The sequence below is a fragment of the Halyomorpha halys genome, unplaced genomic scaffold, assembly GCF_000696795.3.
Source record: "Halyomorpha halys isolate HHAL.00 unplaced genomic scaffold, Hhal_1.1 Scaffold2317.1, whole genome shotgun sequence".
NCBI classification, from domain to species: Eukaryota; Metazoa; Arthropoda; class Insecta; order Hemiptera; family Pentatomidae; genus Halyomorpha; species Halyomorpha halys.
The window spans coordinates 43,794-64,595 of NW_027105791.1; the positions used below are offsets into that span (position 1 = coordinate 43,794).

The 20,802-nt window shown below is 28.6% G+C and overlaps 2 protein-coding genes across 3 annotated transcripts in view; one reads left to right on the forward strand and one right to left on the reverse strand.

The window, feature by feature from the left end:
- Dp (transcription factor Dp) overlaps positions 1-4,875 on the reverse strand; it is an 18,952-nt gene extending 14,077 nt beyond the window's left edge. Inside the window, exons 1-6 of the mRNA XM_014437152.3 lie at positions 4,487-4,875; positions 3,483-3,583; positions 3,109-3,187; positions 2,924-3,033; positions 2,738-2,844; positions 1,322-1,496 (exon numbers count right to left, since the gene is read on the reverse strand). Of these exons, the coding sequence (XP_014292638.1) occupies positions 1,322-1,496; positions 2,738-2,844; positions 2,924-3,033; positions 3,109-3,187; positions 3,483-3,583; positions 4,487-4,535 (621 nt within the window). The 5' untranslated portion in view covers positions 4,536-4,875. The remainder of the gene's footprint in view (positions 1-1,321; positions 1,497-2,737; positions 2,845-2,923; positions 3,034-3,108; positions 3,188-3,482; positions 3,584-4,486) is intronic.
- Positions 4,876-4,929: 54 nt separating this feature from the next.
- Positions 4,930-20,802, forward strand: part of Fsn (F-box synaptic protein) — a 29,326-nt gene continuing 13,453 nt past the window's right edge. The window contains exons 1-2 of one of the 2 annotated variants that reach the window (XM_014437153.2): positions 4,930-5,726; positions 20,364-20,444. In XM_014437153.2, coding sequence (XP_014292639.1) covers positions 5,022-5,726; positions 20,364-20,444 — 786 coding nt within the window. In that variant the 5' untranslated portion in view covers positions 4,930-5,021. The remainder of the gene's footprint in view (positions 5,727-20,363; positions 20,445-20,802) is intronic. The other variant, XM_014437154.2, reaches the window with a different exon arrangement.

Consider the following 20,802-nt stretch of genomic DNA (forward strand, 5'->3'; position numbering starts at 1 on the left):
ATTCACATGATGACATTATTATCACCAAAGCAGACAAAGGTAACAAGACTGTCATTATGAACCGCTCTGACTATAATGAAAAAATGACCCAACTCTTATCCGATCATTCCACATACACCACTACGTCCCGTGATCCTGCACCTTCTTTAAAAATAGGCATAAAATAAATAAATATGGTTTTGTTTATTTATGTTGTTCTTTGCTGACCGCACCCCCCGACAAACTTCTTCAAGCATTAATCTACAGTCAACTATCTACACCTCAATAACTAAATGATGTTTTCTCCCATACTTCAAATGTCCTTGGAATGAATTAGTAATAAAGCTAAACTATTAACTTGCAATATATTTGTTTTGAAATTGAACAAAAAAATTAATTTTTCATTTTTATTATTAAAACTTGTATTTAAGGGTTTCTTACAGTGCTAAAAACATAAATATTAACTTTGTTTCATTCACAAAAAATCTTTTACCACACATTAGTGGTAAAATGTAGTATGTCTAATAGTCCAAATTGTTTCAATGTTGTACTTATATTGAAGCACATTGGTGGTGGGAGGTAATCACAATTATTGATATTTTTTTATTCATATATACATCAACATGATAGATAAACAAATTATTCCAAAGGAGAAATAAAAATCAACTAATGGATTGGGGAATGGTTTGAATCTTTGTCGACAATAAACTTTTGAAATACTGGACCAATTTGTATTTTTTTTTTAATGTTCCCTGTCATCATAGGAAGGTTTAAAGGTACTGAAATCCCTGATTTATCAGCTAAAAAAATAAAGTTATGAACAAAATTAAACATTTTTGACAACAGCTCAGAAAGTACATATTTTTTAAGGTTACTGCTATACTAATCGAGTTTTCTCTCTATGAATTTAGAAAAAAAAATGGAACTCAGAAAATTATTAGTGAAGATATAGCCTACTTACTGAACCTACTTTATCCATTAAAAAAAAATTGTAGAATTTAGACAGGCCAGATCTTCTTTGCATTTTGTTTATTTTTAATTATAACTTAAAGGCAGTACACTATATATTATAGTGATAAATAAATATTATCATAAAATAATGATACTCAGAAAAATACATGTATAAGTTTAAAATATTAAACAATATTTTCATACCAGGAGAGAATAGTAAATCAAGTAAACTTGATAAGACTATTTCTATTTAGTTTTGAATTGTACAAAGAATTAGGACGTTGATAAAAAATGATGAAGAGGAACATGCATTACATTATTTTATATCAACTATTCTTCTAAAAAAAAATCAAATAATTAAAAAAAATGTAATATGGATGTTATTTATTACCTGATCAACACTATTAGGGATAAGATTAGGATTTGTAAATTCAGAAACTAATTCATCTGCTACTTCATTGTATGATGTAGTTCCTTTTTTCCTAACCTTTTCGCAAACTTTCATGGAAAAGTGTCTGAGACCTTTTCCTCCTTTATCAGATTTCCTCCGCTTGACTCCACTAGTGCTGAAAAAATATATCACAAAAAGATAACAAACATCATAACAGACTAACAAAGCATGATTGTGCAAAACAGCTGATAGATAAAAATTATTTAATTACATTGATGAATACATCTGCCAAAAATTACTGAATAATACAATAAATTAATAATGCAAACTAAATATTAGAATTAAAGCAATAAGTTAATATTTAAATTTCTTTTTACATCAAAATAAAATTACAATTTTTTTCAAATTTATACACAAACAAGTAATTAATTTATATTCATGATGTACAAATGAAGAAAAAAAATTATAAAATAATAATACTCTTTCTGTAGAGTGGACAGGGCAAAGGTAAGTCTGGTAAACCCTTAATAACTTTCAGCAGAATCTATATCACACCAAAGTTACAGTAACCTGACTCGAAATGTTATGCAAGGGATATCCTTCAATCGACCAGACACTGCACTGAAAAACTGCAATCCACAACCAAATTATTTGTTAAATTAATTGCAATCCAACTTTAACAGTAATTAAAACCATTTTCAACTAAAATGGAATACTTTTTTTTACTTCAAATATTATCAAGACTCAGGAGTCTGTCGTAGAGACTGCCTACCTATTCATGAAATATGACACACAGCTAACCCGATATTTTGACTTCATAAGATCACCAATTTACGGCCAGGGTATTTATTACTGTACTATACCATTTGGAATTGATTTTAATTGAACATTATTTAGTTCGTTCATGAACAATGCAACTACTGTAATTTAGATGTGAGCTATTTATTGATCTTAGGTAAGATTTTAATTTTTTATTTCTTTTAAATTATTATATTTGTAGTTTCAAACAAAAGACCTAATTTGCCTAGACCCTACAAGGGTTGTTTTATGGATTAAATTTGAAGTCTGGTAAAAAGTAAACAAGTTATTAGTTTGTTAAAATCTTATTAAAAAAACTGCTGGTATTTGATAGAATTACCATAATATTAATGTTAAAAAGAACCATGAATTTAGTACAGTAACATAATTTGTATCCATCTAAATACCGTAAGTTTTAATAAAATATTTCTTTGTTTATAAATTGAGCCAATAATAGCAAGCTACAGAATAGGCTATCAACTATAGCCAACTACCTCAGTCAAAAAGAGATAAGAAAGGGAAGATGAGGGTATAAACAAGGTTACCATGGCAGCACAAGTGAAAAATGACCAAAACATTAAGATTAATACATAAATAAAAGACTTGATCATTACTTACAATTCAGGTACATAATCACCATTCTCACTATCTTTTCTTTTTCTACTATTACCACCAGAATCAAGGATGGGGGCAATATAGTTTTTAGAAGGGTTTGGCACAACTTGCTATAATAATACATATTAAATTATTATATGTAAGCAAGAAATAATACATATATCAATTAAAAATTAGAACTATAAATACCACAGATTGAGATGGTAATGGTATTGTTTTAGTGGTCTGTGGAGCAGGCTGCCGCTCAGGTTTTAAGATATTCTGAAATTGTGTGATCGCAGGAATAGTAAATAGTTGTCCTAAAATATTAAAAAAAATTTAGTCAATTAAAATTATGAAAAGTAGCCTATTGAATATCTTCAATAAATACTAACTTTGTTTTCCTTGAATGGTTACGGCCCTTAAAACTTGAGCACCCTGTGGAATAATTGAACCTGTACTGGCATTAACAACCTGTTAAACAATTAAGAAAATTCTCATTGAAAAATATTATGAAAAAAAAATACTAATGAAATAATTTTCTGAAACAGCAATATTGACAACTGTTGGGGCCCAAAGAACTTTAGCTATTCAATACTTACAGTAAAATTATACAGGTTTTTATCAAACTAAGCAGATTAGCATTATTTCAGAACCAAAATAAAGAGGTTATCAGTCTATTATAATTTTGAAAAAGTTACATTAGAAGTGAATTTTAAAAAAAATGTATATATTTATAAAATAATAAGGTTTGTTGAAAAAAACTTACCTGTGTTAAAGTACCAGGTTTGTGCTGAGAAAGGATTTTAAGAGTTTCTTGTTTAGCAGATTTGGGTTGACTTTTCTGTACTTTGATAAGCTGAGGATTGCCTGAAAAAAAAAATATCAATGATGAAGGGTAACTTTTAGAACCAAGACAAAAGGTACTCATATTTAATACATGTGAAGAATTCAAAAAATAAAAAGTAACTAGCAACTACTTGATTAAGTTACAAATTCCAACTAAAATACATCTTCATTAACATTAAGTCATTACTTCATCTGTATAGTAAAACCATTCAAGTAAAATTAATAAAAACTATTTTGCATCAATTAAATAATCAAAAAAACAATTTTGGCAATGTTCAGAAAATAATTGCAAATTTTTTATTAATAAAAACAAGTTTTCAACGTAAATAGCCTTGGTAAATAAATTTTAGATGAATTAATAAATGAAAATGCAAGCAATTATATTAAAGTAACAGATTTAGATGAATTAATAAATGATCTACTATTAAACTATATGAAAGTCACAGTTTTATCAACTATTTTTATAAAAGAAATGTTGACAGGTTTCGTAGAATATTAAAGCAATAACTAATTTAATCCAGATAGTGAAAGTTTAATGTGACTAATATGATACTGTTCACTATCACCAAAATATTGAAAAGAACATTTAACAGAAGTTAGATAAATGATAAATAATCAACTAAAATTTATTAGATATAAGTAGTAATGTATTGTTAGTGAATTTAAAGTGTAGAAAACTCCTACAATACATTAAGGAATATTATTTACAACTGAAAAAAACTAAAGATGGAGCAGTAAATAATCATACTATACATTATCAAAATGAGCTTCGAATTCAAAATTTAAATTCTCAACAACTAGTATAACAAATACACCAAAACATAGACACACCCTTCATTCAATCCCGACATGACATTTTTTTTTTTAAGACTTATAATCCAAAAATTTAACAGTATCCTCCAAAAAAGTACTAAGAAGTTTTACCATTTGTATCTTGAATCAGCAAATTCATAGTCCCTGCTTGGTGGGCCATAGTAATTGTAATATCATATACTTAAGTTAAAAACATTTATAAGCGTAATCTAATTTTTATAAAACGGTCCATTGGTCTGAAAAAGAGGTCTTCGAGCCCTTTAAGCATTTAAGCAAAATGGCGACAAAACACTTCTGTTAAACGTAGAGCAAAACACGCTAACGATAGTGCAGAGGCCATTTGAAAACCTTCAGCACACATTAACAATACCTTTGGTTCTATAGTAAAATAAATAATTCATGAATAAAATAAAATATATAGGAAAAGAATGGATCGAAGCCACACTATAGCTCAACACTGCCCATCCAAACGCTGGCCCCTTGGCGCGACAAGCACTCCGTAAACAGCTGATTGGATTGGTATCATCACGTGGTTCCATTTAGTTACTTGCTCAGCTGATGTACTAGGTTCTTAAACAACATTATAACCTATGTACAATGATGGCGTCGAACTGATGAACTTTAATTATACATTTGATTATGTAGAATGTGTTTGTTTGTGATAAAGGTAGGTTTTAGGCTGGAGGAACAGTTTCGTTCGTTTGTGCGTTATAGGAATAAGTGTAAGAAGTCAGCTAAGTCTACGGCACCTTTTCGGGTTGCCGGCAAAATGGTAGAAGAATTAGCTGCATCTCTCCCAGATTCTGCTCTTGAAGTTATTTTCTCTTATTTAGATCTTCACGACCTTCGAAACTGTTCTTTAGTGTGTAAAAAGTGGTATAGTTTTTTAAACGATGAAAATAATGATGTTTGGAGACTTCATTGTATTAGAAAACTAGCAGAAGAAGCACTAAAATCAGACCTTCTTTCATCAGTCCCTACATATAAAGCCAAATTAAGGGCATTTTACCATGCTTGGAATCCTAATGACTGTTCTAGAAATGTTTATATTAAACCCAATGGGTTTACTCTTCATAGAAATCCTGTGGCTCAAAGTACTGATGCTTCTAGAGGTAAAATAGGTTTCAGGCATGGTAGACATGCTTGGGAAGTTATATGGGAAGGACCTCTTGGAACTGTGGCAGTGATAGGTATTGCAACGAAAGAAGCTCCATTACAGTGTCATGGTTATGTTGCGTTATTAGGTTCAGATGATCAAAGTTGGGGATGGAATCTAGTGGACAATCATTTACTTCACAATGGTGATTCTCAAGGGAATTACCCTTTACTAAACAATGCACCCAAATATCAGGTATGTATTTATGATTGAGGAGTTGATTTTATTCATTGTTTTTTCTGTATCCAATTTTCTGATGCTTGTAGTTGAAGAAAAGTGCTGTTTCTGCACTTCAATGATAACAGCGGTATTATTTGTTGTTTCATAAGGATTATCATTTGTGTGTTAATTTTTTGTGTTTAAAGGATTTGTTATTTTGATCGTTTGTAGATATGTGTAGGAAAATATTATGAAGTATCATTATAATAGTACGTTTTATTAAAGGTATGTAAATTTAAATTGAGTAGATTGATGATTTAGGAGTTGAAAGAGTGTGCAAAAGTTGATGGAAACTAGTTTCGTTTATGTAATCTAGTTTAAAGGGAACTGTGGTTGATTATTCAGAAGAAATTCCTAAAGAAAGTTTCAGGAATAAGAAAAGATGTGTAGAGTGTAGACATTATTATCAGTTATTCAAGAATTGGCTGAAAGGTACTAATAGCATCAGTTAATAAATCAAATATACTAATTACAAAGTTCAAGCTCAAATACTTTTTGGTTTATAATAGGGACAACTATTACTGATGTTATAGAGTTTAAAAATATATAAGTACATGCCAACATTGTACAATTCATTGAAGTCGTACTAGGTACAAACTTCAAGACTAATAGTATTAGTTTGTAATGTATTATGAAATTGGGCCATGTTGGTAATTCTTTAAGTGACAGTTATATCCAAGCTCTGCTATCATTCCGATCACCATACTAAATCAACAGGAAAATATCAAAATATATTTTAAAAACTACTGACAATCTGGGGAAATTATGATAATTGGTCTTTTTTTCTTACTATCCTTAAGATCTAACTTAGTTTTCATGTTGGTCCTCTGAGTCCCAGAAGTTGATTTTTAGAAAAAATTTGATTTGTTTCCTATTTCTAAAAATATACTGAACCATTTTAATGAAACACAAGGTGTTCATCATTTAGTTGTTGCATATTACTCTTGCCCTGAAGGAAGCATTCATGGTGGAATCAAAATGTGGGCTGAAAATAAAAAAATTGTTTTATTTACAGTAATTTTATATCAAAACAGTCTGTGCTTATTGCGGTTTATTCATTAAAATATGAAAAAACTGCAGTTTTCAACTTTTTTCTTTTCGTATGTGTAAATCTGGTCCTAACCTCAGTCTCTTTACTCAAGCTAAAATAAATTTATCGAGGTAGATTCAATGAGAAAAACCTTTAAATCATTTTAAATGATTGTGCACTGTTCATTTTTAAATTTCCTAAGTTATTTCTAATTATGTGCATACCCCTGTTATATAGAAACAAACAAAATCTGGCAATGGTTGATTTTCTAGATTTGAGATTGCTATTTATGATTTAGCTACATAAATTGAACAAGCATATGTGATAAGGTACATACAAAATTTTTTTATTATGTTTTATAAGCTTTATTGGTAATATTTTTCTATTCACTAGAAAACCCAAGGCTCTATCTATATTTAATAGTGGTATAGAGGAATTCTGTGCCCTGGGTAATGCTGGAAAATGAAAATTCTTGAAAAAATATGAATAAAACACAAAAATTTATGTTGGTTTTTTTTATTGGATATCTAGGGTCAGTTATCACTACTTATTAAATGTTTAGTTCATTACAATGCTCTTCTATCTTTAGTTTTTTTTATTTGTGTAGAATAGGAAACAAATATTGCTGAATGCATTTGTATGAGTAATGATTTAATTATTATAAAAAATCATTTTCAGGTAATTTATGTTGTCCACATCCTCTATATAGAGGGTTGCTAGAAAAGAGTTTTCGAAAACATTTATAAATAACAATATCAACATTTATCATTGCCCTACAAATGGAGGTGTCTATCAAAGCATGGTGTCTTCATCAGTAGGTTTCACTGCACCGCTAATTAAAAAATAAAATAAAATATCCAACTTGTTTACTCACTGCCATTACCAGTTCCTTGAAATTGTAATGCAAAAAATGTTTGTAGTCTCATTGAGCAGTATTTTTTTTCTTATTCTACACAAAGAAAACAATTCTTTTGTGGATAATAATCTTGAAATCTATACATAGCATAGTCAGAAAAAATAAAATAAAATTTTTACACGCTTGTCCATTTTTTTTGGGAGTAGAATCACCGAAGAAAAATTGATTAAAATTAGTGATGCCTTTCTAATCCAAGCATTTTGATCCCATGTCAATGTTTTTTCAGTAACACATGTAGCTTTTAATATTTCTATTGTGTCTTTTGATTTGGTTGATACTTTAAAACTTGCTGCTTAAAATTAGAATTATCAAAAGCATTGTTTATTCAAAAGTAATTTATGTTGCCTAGCTACAATAATAATGTACACAAAATGTTTAGTTTTAATTAAATAAAACAATTGTAACTTTTAACCGTGTGAATTCAATCTTTATTCATACTCAAATCTTCTAGTCATCATCATGAATCTCCGACTACAATCGGTTCTCTGGGTGCATCATCTATTTCCCTTTGAATGCTACCAAAAAACCTTTACTTCTCTGCGGTGATAGTGATATCATTTGGTCGGTTGACCAAGATAATAGTCTTCAGGGTATTTCCTTCTTTTATGTCAACCACCATCAGCTAAATGCTTACAAATTTACATTCTTTGATCACTGTATTCATTAAGGTTTCTTTGAACATAAAACCCAATCTGCTGGTTATTATTTAAGTGGTTCCCAAATAAAGCAGAATATGGTCGTCTATTCTTTCTTCTCCTTTCCATTTTCTTTTAGCTTCAGTTATTGCTAGGAAATCAACCTTTGCGTTATTTTTCTCCTCCACCAACTTGTACTCCTTTCTCCTCAATCCTCATACATTCCAAGTTGACAGTTATAAAATCCGTTTTCCTTGCCACGTCAAATTCTATAAAAGCTGTCTGGCTGTATTTCTTCCTTTACATGTGATATTTAAAAATGTAAATGAGCAGGGTATTGGCCTGTCCAGTCCTAATTCGGTTGGGAGCTGTCCCTTAAAGTAACCAAACATACCTTTTCCTGATAAAAAATTTTTCTAGGAAAGGTCGCCTTAGGGTTTGTACTGTTGATCACCTTGTGTGAGTATAAGTGATTAATGTAATGTTCTGGTGAGTGTACATGATATGAACTGTGGTAATCCATGGGGGTGCTACTAGTGTGGTGGTAGTGTATAATGTATTATAATTAGAATCTGATGTATGTCTGAAAAGGTAAAAATATTATCGATTCGAGCAAATTTTGTTGGTTAGGCAAACTTTGGAGAAAAAAAACTGGAAAAGTTTTTTTTTAAAGAAATTAGGAAATTTCTTCAAGCCATTTTTCTTGACGCCTTGATTATATATTTTGGACCTTTTGTCGTCACCCTACATCTTTCATCAATTGTATTAAGTCTCACCTTTACTATTACTTATTTGCTTCAGCTATACTTTTTCTTAAAAGCTATTGTTTGACCCATCATTTAATAGTTATTTATTTATTCATTAGTTATTTTGCCATTTACTGAATAGGACTTTAATCTCATTTTCTATCTTATTTATTTAATTTAAACACACATTTATGCTTAAGCTACATATGTCGTCACAATCAATTTGCCCTTGGCTCTGATATATTTTTTACATTAACCTACTCTTGTGGCCGATAATATGATACTTATTGCAAAAAATACACAGTTAGTCAAGTGAGTCTCTTTTTATTTTAATCTTCTCCTTTCTAAACTGAAAATTAAAAATTGTATTATTCTAAATTTTAATTTGAGAATAATTTTTCTTTCAAGGGAATAGTTGATCATCTTAATAATATACTTCTTTGAAAAACTGTACATCATTCCATGATGTAGTAGTAGCATTCCATCAATAGCTGGCTGCTATGTAACTGATAATGATTCAGCAGTGGTTATGATAGTGATTGATGCATGGTAATGAGAATTAGAAGTTTATGAGCTTGCTTATCCTAGTTAGATTGTCAGAAATTCAAAAATAATTGCTCACATTAAAAGAGTGTAAACCTATGTAATTATAAAAGGAACAAAAAAAAAACAAAAAAAAAAAACAACCATTATTTCAAAAAATGATGCATCACGACAATGAGAATAATAAATATACTCAGCTAAAAATTACTCTTTATCCTCAAAGCTGAACAGTAATATTTAGTGTGTGGAAAATAATGGATTTTCTTAGTTGAGATAGTTTTCTTTTATACAGTTATCACTTCAAATATTAGAAGATGGTCACGGTTGCGGTAAAAAAAGAATAAATATTTTTTAACTATTTAATGTCTGACGTTTCGCCCCACTTTGCTGGGCTTCATCAGGGCTGTTCAAAGCGATATAGTTATCACTTTAGTTTCATTTTTTTTACTTTCTAGAGATTTATAAATAGAAAATATCAATGAGAAATTTTCTGGTAACAAACTTTTGAATTAGTAATTGACTTACAAACTGCATTTTAAATGCTTATAAATTGATTTCTGAAAGCAGTGTACTGTGACCTTTTATTGTTATAAAGTTTTTCCATACTAAGACATATCTAAAGTTCACAGAAGAGTGGTTTTTACCGAAACTGATTTTATTACATGCAGTTTGAATAACTGAGAGTTTTAACGCTCTGAAAGATATTTGATGAAAGAAAAATGGATTTTTTTCTTAATGAATATTATAAACAGAGATGAGATCATAAACAAAAACAGAAAATTGTGGTTGACATATCCTTAGATGGTACAACCTGTAGCTCCAATTTTGAAAATCTCAAACAAATTTAGAGTGTCAATATGGCTTAGGTTTATTCTGCTCAATACCCAGCAGTTAAACTAAAAAGTGAAAGAAATTTCCATACAATGTTTTGAGCTTTTTCTGGAAAATAACACTTAAATGTCATGTTCTAAGGGTTTGATTGTGGCTCATAAATTTATCGTCCATGGCTTAAGGTAGCATTGAGAAATGTTTGTGACAACAGTGTTTATAAAAAACAATTAGGAAGTTATAGTGATTCAAGATAATTGGAATAATTATGGAGCATAGGAGGGATTTTGAGATGTAAAACAAAAAATATCTTGTGGTGGTATATATGTAACTTGAGAGGTACTTACCTAAGGCACTTTTACCTACTGTTTTGCCTTTCAAGCTAATAAAAAAATAAAACTTTAATTTTAATAAAAATTTTAATTTCATCGTTTTTTTTTAGTATTTTTTTGGATGGTTTTTGCTAGTCAAATCCTATATAAAGTAGTAAAAAAAAAAAAAAAAAAACCCAATGCAGTTCCCCTAGTTCATCGTGTTCACAATGGCAAATTGGTGGTTATTTTTAATTCTTTTTTTTTTTTTTTCAAATCCAATTTGCAATTCTGTCAAATTGAATACTGTACTGGCTTTAAAATGTTTATTATATAATTTTCCATAAAATGTATAATTTTTGAGTTCTGTGTAAACGAAATTAACTTTTTGTCACAACTTTTTTGTCCTGCTTTTTCTCAGAGATTTATTCTTAAAGTTAAAGGGCCTAAGGAGAAGAATTAGGAAAGTTTCATCAAAATCGTTAAAGCCATTTTGTCATTGCAATTTATAGAAAAATATGTTTTTCAGCTGTTGCATACAAGGTGCCTGATTTGTTACAGAAATATTGGTGGCTAAAACTCCACTTAATAAAAAAGAAGCTACAAAATCGGTTTGCCCATTCAAGAGATAATTGTGGAAGTGTCTCAACTCAACTCACTCTTACACACAGATAGAGCAATAGTCAAAAATCCGTTTTTGGATTCAGGGGGTCTGAAAAGTATTGATCTGTTGAAAACTGCTGTTTTTTTTCCAAAAAACAAGCCATGTTTTTGTAATTGAATGCTGAATGTATTTGGTTTGAGGCTGTTGAAAGGTAGGAATTGTAAATGAATGGTTGTGTGTACTTTTTTTCCCATCAACTTTTTTTTTCTTTCATAGTCTAATAAACATGTGAAAAAAAAAACATGTGATTGAATATGAAGATTCTTTATACTTTTAAAATGAATAAATAATAAAAACCATATCAAGCATGTAAATAGGTTAAGATTATTGATACATTTATTAGACAATGCTTTATTACCTCTATTAATGTTACAACTTAAATAAACCTTGAATAATATTTATATTCTAAAAAAGTTCAATGAGTCAACATTTCATAAATACTGTCTGTAACATGTGTGGTTTTCAAAATTTATAGAATCCGATAGATATGATTTATGTACACTCAGTGTATGTTAGCTCAGTCAATCAATGCTCCAACATAGAATGTAGAGGGAAATACTGGGACTGTCGGAGTTGACTCCAGAAGGTGGTTTAGACTACATATATCTTTTTGGTTTTTCATTTATACTTCAAAAGCAGTTGATTGGAGAACATTTTCTAGAAGAATGTTTCTATTTTATTTTTGTGTGTAGTGTTATAGTTTAAGCAATGTGTGCTCATCAAAGTAACAAAATAAAAAAAAATAATAATTTAACTCACCTTTTGGTTTCTTATTTTTAATAATGAGCCTTTATAATCAACCAAGAAAAGAAAAAAATTATCTCCCCTCTTATTCAATCTCAATATCTTCCTCTTAATTCAAGGTTTTATGTCTCAATGTATGTAGCATCAAAAATAAATTTCAAAAAATTTGTTCATCTGTTGTCCACTGCTTTACTCCAATACTACTGGTCTGATTTTTTTTTCAGATTTAGCGACAGGTCGTTGGAGGTTGATCCTCAGAATTAGAGATAGGTTGGAAAATGGGGAATTGATTGCAAGAATCAATTCTTCTGAAAGAATCGTACTCTCAAGTGATTCATGACATTACACAAAGACAGTCGATTCTCTATTCAGATGAATCCCAAGAAATGGTCACTGTTCACCATTTCTCAACCTAAGAATAAGTCCTACTCTTACCTCCTAGAGTTGACTATTGGGAAACATACTCTAATGGTTGGCTATAAGGAAACATACTCTAATGGTTGGCTGTAGTTGTCGGGAGAGGGCAAAGAGGAGTTTCCAGTGCCTAAACTAGATAAAGGATACCCTTAGATTAGGGAGTAAACAATTAAAGAACATCCAAGGCAATAAATACACCATGTGTGATGTCGGGCTAACAAAAAAAAGTACATAGTCCGACTTTCTCACCTTATATCCTCTCCTCCCCCCTACATTCCTATACATTGCAAATTGTTATGTTCCTTACGACTACTGATTGAAAAAAAGTCAATGTTCCCCATTGAAATGAAAGTGGCCACACCGTACTAAGATAGACTTAAATGTTTAACTTGAGTTACTTTATTAGTCACTGTCGTGCTGCATTTAGTTTTAGTTCACCCTAATTTGCCTTTTTTTAAAAAGCTGGATAATTAAAGAGTTACAAGCCTTAAAAAAATAAATAATATAATTCGCCTAAGTAATAAAAATCAAAAATTAAATTAATTTTTTTAATTGGAAGATTATTGGTTGACCGTTGTAAAGATAAAAGGAATATGGTCCGGGTGCGGTCAAAAAAACTCAAATAGTAGAATTATACTATTTTATTGAGCCAACGTTTGGCCCCCCGTTGCAGGGCTTCGTCAGGGCTGTTTTGACGGCAGTAAAAAATACTAATGCTTTTTGACTGCCGTCAAAACAGCCCTGATGAAGCCCTGCAACGTGGGGCGAAACGTTGGCTCAATAAAATAGTATAATTCTACTATTTGAGTTTTTTTGACCGCACCCGGACCATATTCCTTTCATCTAATTTTTTTAATTGTTCACACAAAAGTTGAGAATTCAAGTGCAGTAGTAATTAAACTGCAAACAATAATCAAAATTTCTCTCAATTAAAGCATAAAGTGCTGTTAATATTCTTTTAATTATAAACTATGTATTTAGTTAGTAATGTGAAAAATAATTCCTTTAGAATGTTTCTTCAAAAAAAATTTTATTTCACCTAACAATGTTTCAAAGTTTTTGCCCATCTCCAGGTAATCTAATCCCTGTAATTATATTATTTAATTTTAACATCAAACTTATAGTTTTATATGCTAAATATTTTTTTTATCATATCATTTTTTTCCCCTACATGTTTTATGTTCTTTAATTTTTCAAACTATTTGTTGTTACCTTTTTTTATATCTTACTTTTACCTACCTAAGTAATAGGACTTGTAAATGCAATCTTGATTTTTAACTGTTAGCCACTTCCTTCAACATTTTTTCTTTCTGAAATCAGCTGTCACTTGCACCATCTAACTTTTGTGGCAGAACTGCACATTTCAGCATCTTGTTCATATTTTATTTCCATTTTTTTTTTTATCTTTCTTTCTAAACAATTTTTCCATTCTCTACTCTTTTCTTATTCTTTCTTCCTTATTATTAATGTAGGATTATTAAGTTATGTTCACACACCTAATTATTGCCATATTTACTAATTAACCCTTCTTGCTTAAAGAACTTAATATTTTATGTTCTTTCATTCTATTATTTTACTAACATATTTCATTAAGTACATATATTTTCTTTCTCAGTTTTTTTTTTTTTTTAATAAATTTAATTTAAAATAATTTTCTTTTTGCACATACAGTTATTAATTAGATTTTCTTATTCATAATCATATTTCTTCACTCCTTTTGGCTTATATAACTGTATATTGTATTTCTTTAATCCTGTTATTTTACTTTAATATTTAATTAATTGCATATATGTTTTCTTTTCCATTTTTTTCATAACTTTAATTTTAAATCATTTTCATTTTGTATATTTATTTACTTACTAGATTTTTTTTTTATGTATATTATTTTCTTGTCCTTTCATCTATCTTAATTTTAATATTACTTATTCATTCTCATATAGACTTTAACTTCTTATAATACTGAGACTCTACATTGTCTTAAACAGTATTAGTATATTTATATTGTCTGTTATTTTCTTTTTTTCTTATTATTCTGTAATTCCTTTTATACATTATGGTTGTTATCTTGTTTTTTGTTCTTAGCTCTGACGAAGGCTTGAAATTGTGGCTGAAATGTTGGCACTATTAAATATGATTTTGCTTGTATTCTTCACTGACCCCCAACCATCTTCTTCTCATATATGTGTATAACACCATCAACTATTAACTCATCATGAGCAGTTTTTATATACAATTAAAATGCTCTCACTTTGTTACCTTATGATTTTTTCCATTTGTTACTTAAAATTTTGTCATAAAAGTTAATAATTTATATAATTTATAATAATAATTTATATAATTATATAATTTATATCATTTGTGCTACCTTCTATCTTTCCTTTTAGCATCAATTAATGTTTTATTACATTAATGTTAATGTAATATACATTATATATTATGTTAGCATTTTACATTTTCTTTGGGTTTGACATGAACCTTATGTACTATTACCTTTATCTTGATATATTCTACATTTGATTTATTTTTAATACATTTAATCATTCTTAGTGAATTTCTTTGTATTATTAGATTATTTGACTGAATTATCTGTCTATAATTATATATTTATACAAACTTTGACTTAAATTTAGAAAAATAATCATTGATCTAGAAACCATGTTTAACAATATACAGACATTAGAAAACTACATAAATGCAACGAGAAATAAGATATGTTCTATGATAAGCAATTTAATAACAAATACTGATAATAAAAAATCTCCTTTGAATATATAATTTCTATTTTCAATGTAGAGTGGAATTGCTCAATTTAAGTGTAAAACCGTGAATGCATGATAGTATCGATGACTGCCTTGTCTGTAACTGAAGAAAAGCTAGATACCTTTCATTTCTTAGGGATCTGTTATAAGTGTAGTGAAATTAGAATAAAACATTTTGAGCTGCGGACCCGCTTGGAAGAACAATTACTCAATTTATTAAAAAGGCTCTTATTGGAGAGCTCTTCACAACTATGTAGAACGAGCTATACTGGAAAGAGCTTATGTGATGGATTAATAATTATTACCATTGTTGTTACAAGTTGGATATGATGGTTTTGTTTCTTTAAATGTAATTATCCTATTATTGTTTTAAATTATTGATTTGTTAAAAGCATTATTTTTAAAACATGTAACTTTTTTTTTTTTAAGTATTGTTATATGTGTGTTTTAGTTTAAATTGCACACAGGCTTCGACAGACGGATATTTTTCCATTGTCTAGGTATTTTTAATTGTTTTAATAGATTTATTTTTGTATTTTTAAAAATAAATAAAGACATTTCATTCAAGTGTTAAAAAAAACATACAGATTGTTGAGAACAGTACCTATTACAGACTTAATTGAACAAATTAATAAATATGGAGATAATAATTTCTGTTTTATAATAAACAGTATAAATGGGCCAATTCAAGCGTTATCAAAATTCTCAGCCCATCCCTAAATAATTTAAATAATAATTATAAATTATGACTTTAAAAATGCTGTGGAACTTAAAAAAATACAGACTTGGAAATTAACAATGAGAAAATAGAAATCATAAGTTTTTGTTAAATCATTATTTACAATTGTAATGGTTATAGACTTTTAAAAATAATTAAAGATAATTGGGATAATATACCTGAATAACCAGTTAAACACATCATTAGAAAAGGCAAAAACAGATGTATAGATGCCATGATAATTATTACAAAGAAAAATAGCTATAATGAAATATTTGATCTCTTTAATAGTCACAACAATTAGATCAGATTTACCATGTTATTCTATTTACTTCATTAAAAAAAAAAATCAGATTTTTAGATACAATAACAACAAATAATAAAATAACTACTAAATTGACCAACAATAATAATACAAGCAACTGACTATTAAATTATTTTTCTAACCACCCAAATATAAAAAAATCAACATAGCCAACAATTTAATTGAAAGAGCAATCAATTTGAGTGACAAATGTACATGAAAAAAAATTAAAACAGAAATATATAACATATTAGTTAGAAAAGTTTATCCCAAAAAATTAATAAATCGATTTGACACAGCAAAATAAATAATTATCATATATCCATAAATAACACAGAAAAGAAATAAATATTCAAAAACAAACAGACAGAACAACTAAGAAAAATACCATCCCTAAACCGTAACAGAATCAATGAATTTCGTAAAGAAGATAATTTAAATGTTCAAGTCAAAGACAAAATTAAAAAATGAAAAAAAAAAAAATACAGAGGTATGACCATAATAACATAAAAACCGGTTCATTCAATATTAAAAAATTACAATTGCCAAATATGAATTACAAATAAAATGTAATGTACAAGCTTGATTGTGAGAATTGCGAAAGAATGTATATAGGTAAACATCTAACATATTAGAAACAAGAATAAAGCAATATATTACAAATTGTTAAAATGTTAAGAATTTAAACTGCACTGTCTTAGCACATCACATCAAATCTTGAATTAAAATTGAAATATCATACCATAAAAGACATGACAACACGCAAAAAGCAGAAGAATCTATATAAATTCTAATAGAAGTTATACACAACAGGCTAAATGTATAATTATGGTCAGATGAATTCAGTAAAATAATCTAATGTTAAATTTTTTTCATATTAATACAATGAAAATCACTTTGAATGACAAAATATATGAAAAAATGAAATAAAAAATCACCTGGATTTTCCACCTCATTCAAGCAACCACCTTGATGAAGGCTAGAAATTCTGGCCGGAACAATGGCTCAAATAAATAAGTTTTTACTTATTTGTGTTCTTTACTTACCGCACCCACAACCATCTTCACCTCATAGATATTGTTTAAAAATAATATTGTTAGATTATATGAATTATTAACTTTGATGGCAAATTTTCGTGTAAGAAATGTGTAAAAAACTGTTAATATGATGTTAAACTTGAATGGTATAATTACAGAGATCAAATTACCTGAAGATGGGGAAAACACTCTGAAATATTTTAAAGTGAAATATAGATGTTTTTAAGTAACATTCTATGGAAAGTATTTACCTTATCTTCAAAGTGAGCAATTATAGAACTCTTTATTTTCTTAGTATTTTCCATGATTCAGTTTTTCATGCACAAATATTTTTTCCAGGCATTGAGAAATGAGCATTTTGTGAAGTTAATATGGCTAATAACATCGAAACTACTACTCTCATGAGATGATCAATATAATTATAAATACTTTATGGTGTATTTAATGAGGTTCAAATGGAGTTCTTATTGACATCTGTATTTCAATTTGTTTATGATGTTCTGAACTTTTCTTAAGTTTCGATGTCTGTTGCATAATGTTAAAATCGTGTAATAATATTTATAAGCTACACTGAAATGATAAACAATTAAATTAATCAACTAATAATGTGATTACTGATCAGTAATCTGCTTGTTTGGAAAAAAAAGGTTTTATCTCAGGAAATATTGATCTAAGCTTAATTTTATGTTTATTAAATAAATCATGAAGTAGTTTATAATGATAATTTTTCTTAGAATCGTAGTTTTCATGGTAATTGATAAAATGTAATGCCTCATTTTTGTAGGAAAAAATATTGGTGTTTGACAAAACATCTCGGAAAATATTAAATGTAAAGAGTTCTATTAGTACTCAAACTGTTTAGTTCAGGTGAAAATTGAATTATTTTCTAACTAGCTGTTGAATACATGCAGTACTTTCTAAGGCATAAATTTGATGGGAGTGTACTGACATATGGCATAAATAACATAAGTGAAAAAGTTTAATTGGTCAACTTTTATTCTTATAGATATAAAAAACAATAAAAAAGAATAAATTAAAATCCATTCACTATAAATTGGTTTCTTAGTGTATTTCTGAATACACAACACGGGCACCGGACACCATAGTCGAGTAAAAGTATGTTTCCTTTAAAATCTAAGATACTTGTTATACATTAAAAATTGTGCAATTTAATTCTTTAAATTTTAAAAATATATATATAGCAAAGCTATTAGTAATATATATACTTTAGTATTTATTGGTTATAAGCCTAAAAATATTCAACATCCATTTTGAAATATCTGCTATGCAAGACCTACAAACCTCCCACAGTGTGACAGCATATTGACATTGTTTTTTTCAAACAGTTTTGCATCTAAATGCTTTATTTAACTATTAAATGCAATTACTTCTAGGTTAACTTGCAATTTAACAAGAGTATCAACATATTGTTGTTACGTGGTAACTTACTCAATGCATGTATTCCACTACTGTTTTGGGTACCAATTAAATGCATTTTCTAAGAAAAACTTCCAATATAAAAAAAAATGATTTTAAAGAAGATTAATTGATCTACATGCTATAATTGAAGATTTTTTCTATATAGTCTGCTGTTTAATTACTACTGCACTTAAATTCTCAACTATTGTGTGAATCTTGAAAATTAGTTTTATTTGTGTTTTTTAGTACTCAGGCCAATTTTTTTGTTTATCTTTTTATGGTTTATGATTCTCGGACTATAGACTGGTTTATGGTCGGAAAAAAGACCAATTATAATGAACTTTAACTAAATGCTGCATGGCAGTGACGAAAAAGCATCTTTAGTCAAAAATGTAAGTCTACTTCTTTTATGGCATTTTAGTACAGTATAGTCTCTTTTGTGGGACCATTGACTTATTTTAAATCATTAGTCATAAGGAGCATAACAATTTGCAATATATAGGGATGGGATGTGGGTGAGGGAGGAGGGGTGGATGCAAAGTGAGAGAGTCTGGCCCACTATGTAATATTCCTTTTTTTTCTTTTCTTTTTCTGTTAGCCAGACATTCAGTCCATGCTGTATTTCCTTGGATTTTCGGTCTTAAATATGGGCCTTTTTGAAATATGATCAAAGGAATCTTCTAGCTATTGAAGGAAAATTCCTTAGAGGCATTTGTTGTCAAGTGAATGACAGTTCAATGTAGAGAAGGTCCACGAAAAAGTGTACTTCTTGCTAAATGAACCTGATATTGTAAAGATTGGCGAACTCAGTAGGCTGCACTGAGCAGGACATATTACAAGAATGGATGCTTATGAGATTCCCTAAAAACTTATTGATCAAGAAATATATGGCAATAGACCCAGCGGCCACTCTAAGTTTTTATGGATGGATGATGTTAGAAAAGATTTGAGGACCCTGCTTGAAGTTTGGAATTACAGGATGGCTGACTTCTCCAATTAAACTGACAGGATCTGCTTGAGGAGGCCAGGACTCTTAAAAATACTCATCTAACAACGATAACGATATTACTTAAACTATAACAAATACAACAAACTATAATTAGAACATTCTTGTAGAAAATTTAATGCTCTTTAATTTTTTACATGAAATATTTTAAGCTATGAACAGGCATTTTCATTATATGTACAAATATCCGAAAAATATGACCTTTATATATATAGGTAGTCCCACCATTTCTGTCTACAACCCCGTCATTGACTGGCCTGTACGTAAGTAGCTATATAAAAATAAAAATAAAAAGTGCTATTTAATCAATAGTGTCAATGATAAAATTAGTAAGGGATTATCATTATAGTTTATGTAATTTTCCTATTAATTTTTATTGTAAATTTTAATTGTCATGAGCTTCAATAATGAAATCTGCTTCATTATTATGAGTTCACGACAATGATATTTTTCTTAATTTATTGTGTAGGACATAAAAAAATAAAATAAAAAGTTTTAGCATTTATAATGATGCTGTTAAGCTTATTTATTTTAAGGTTGTTGGGATTTCAACACCCCATGTGACCGACGTAAAGCTGCCTCTGACGGATAAGCGGCTGATGGAGATGGATAGATATGTATATAGAAATATTTTTATTTCTGACATTAATGGATACTTATGTTTATCAAATGATTTTTTGAAAGAATTTTGTTACAATATAATTGTTAATAGATCTCCCATTACTTAAAGTTAATTCTAAAATAATAACTTTTTTAAAACATTTTTATTTTGGTCAGTTCTAAAAATATATTCTGTAAATGACGTAACATAGCTAAAAGATTATTGTTTGTGAATTGTTTTATCTAAATTAATAATTCAGTAACCATGACTTTTGATTTTTCATTCATCAAATTTTATTTTTATCTTACATAGAAGATAAGACCTTTATATGCATTGTGACTAAATTTAATTTATTGCTTGTTATGTATAATATA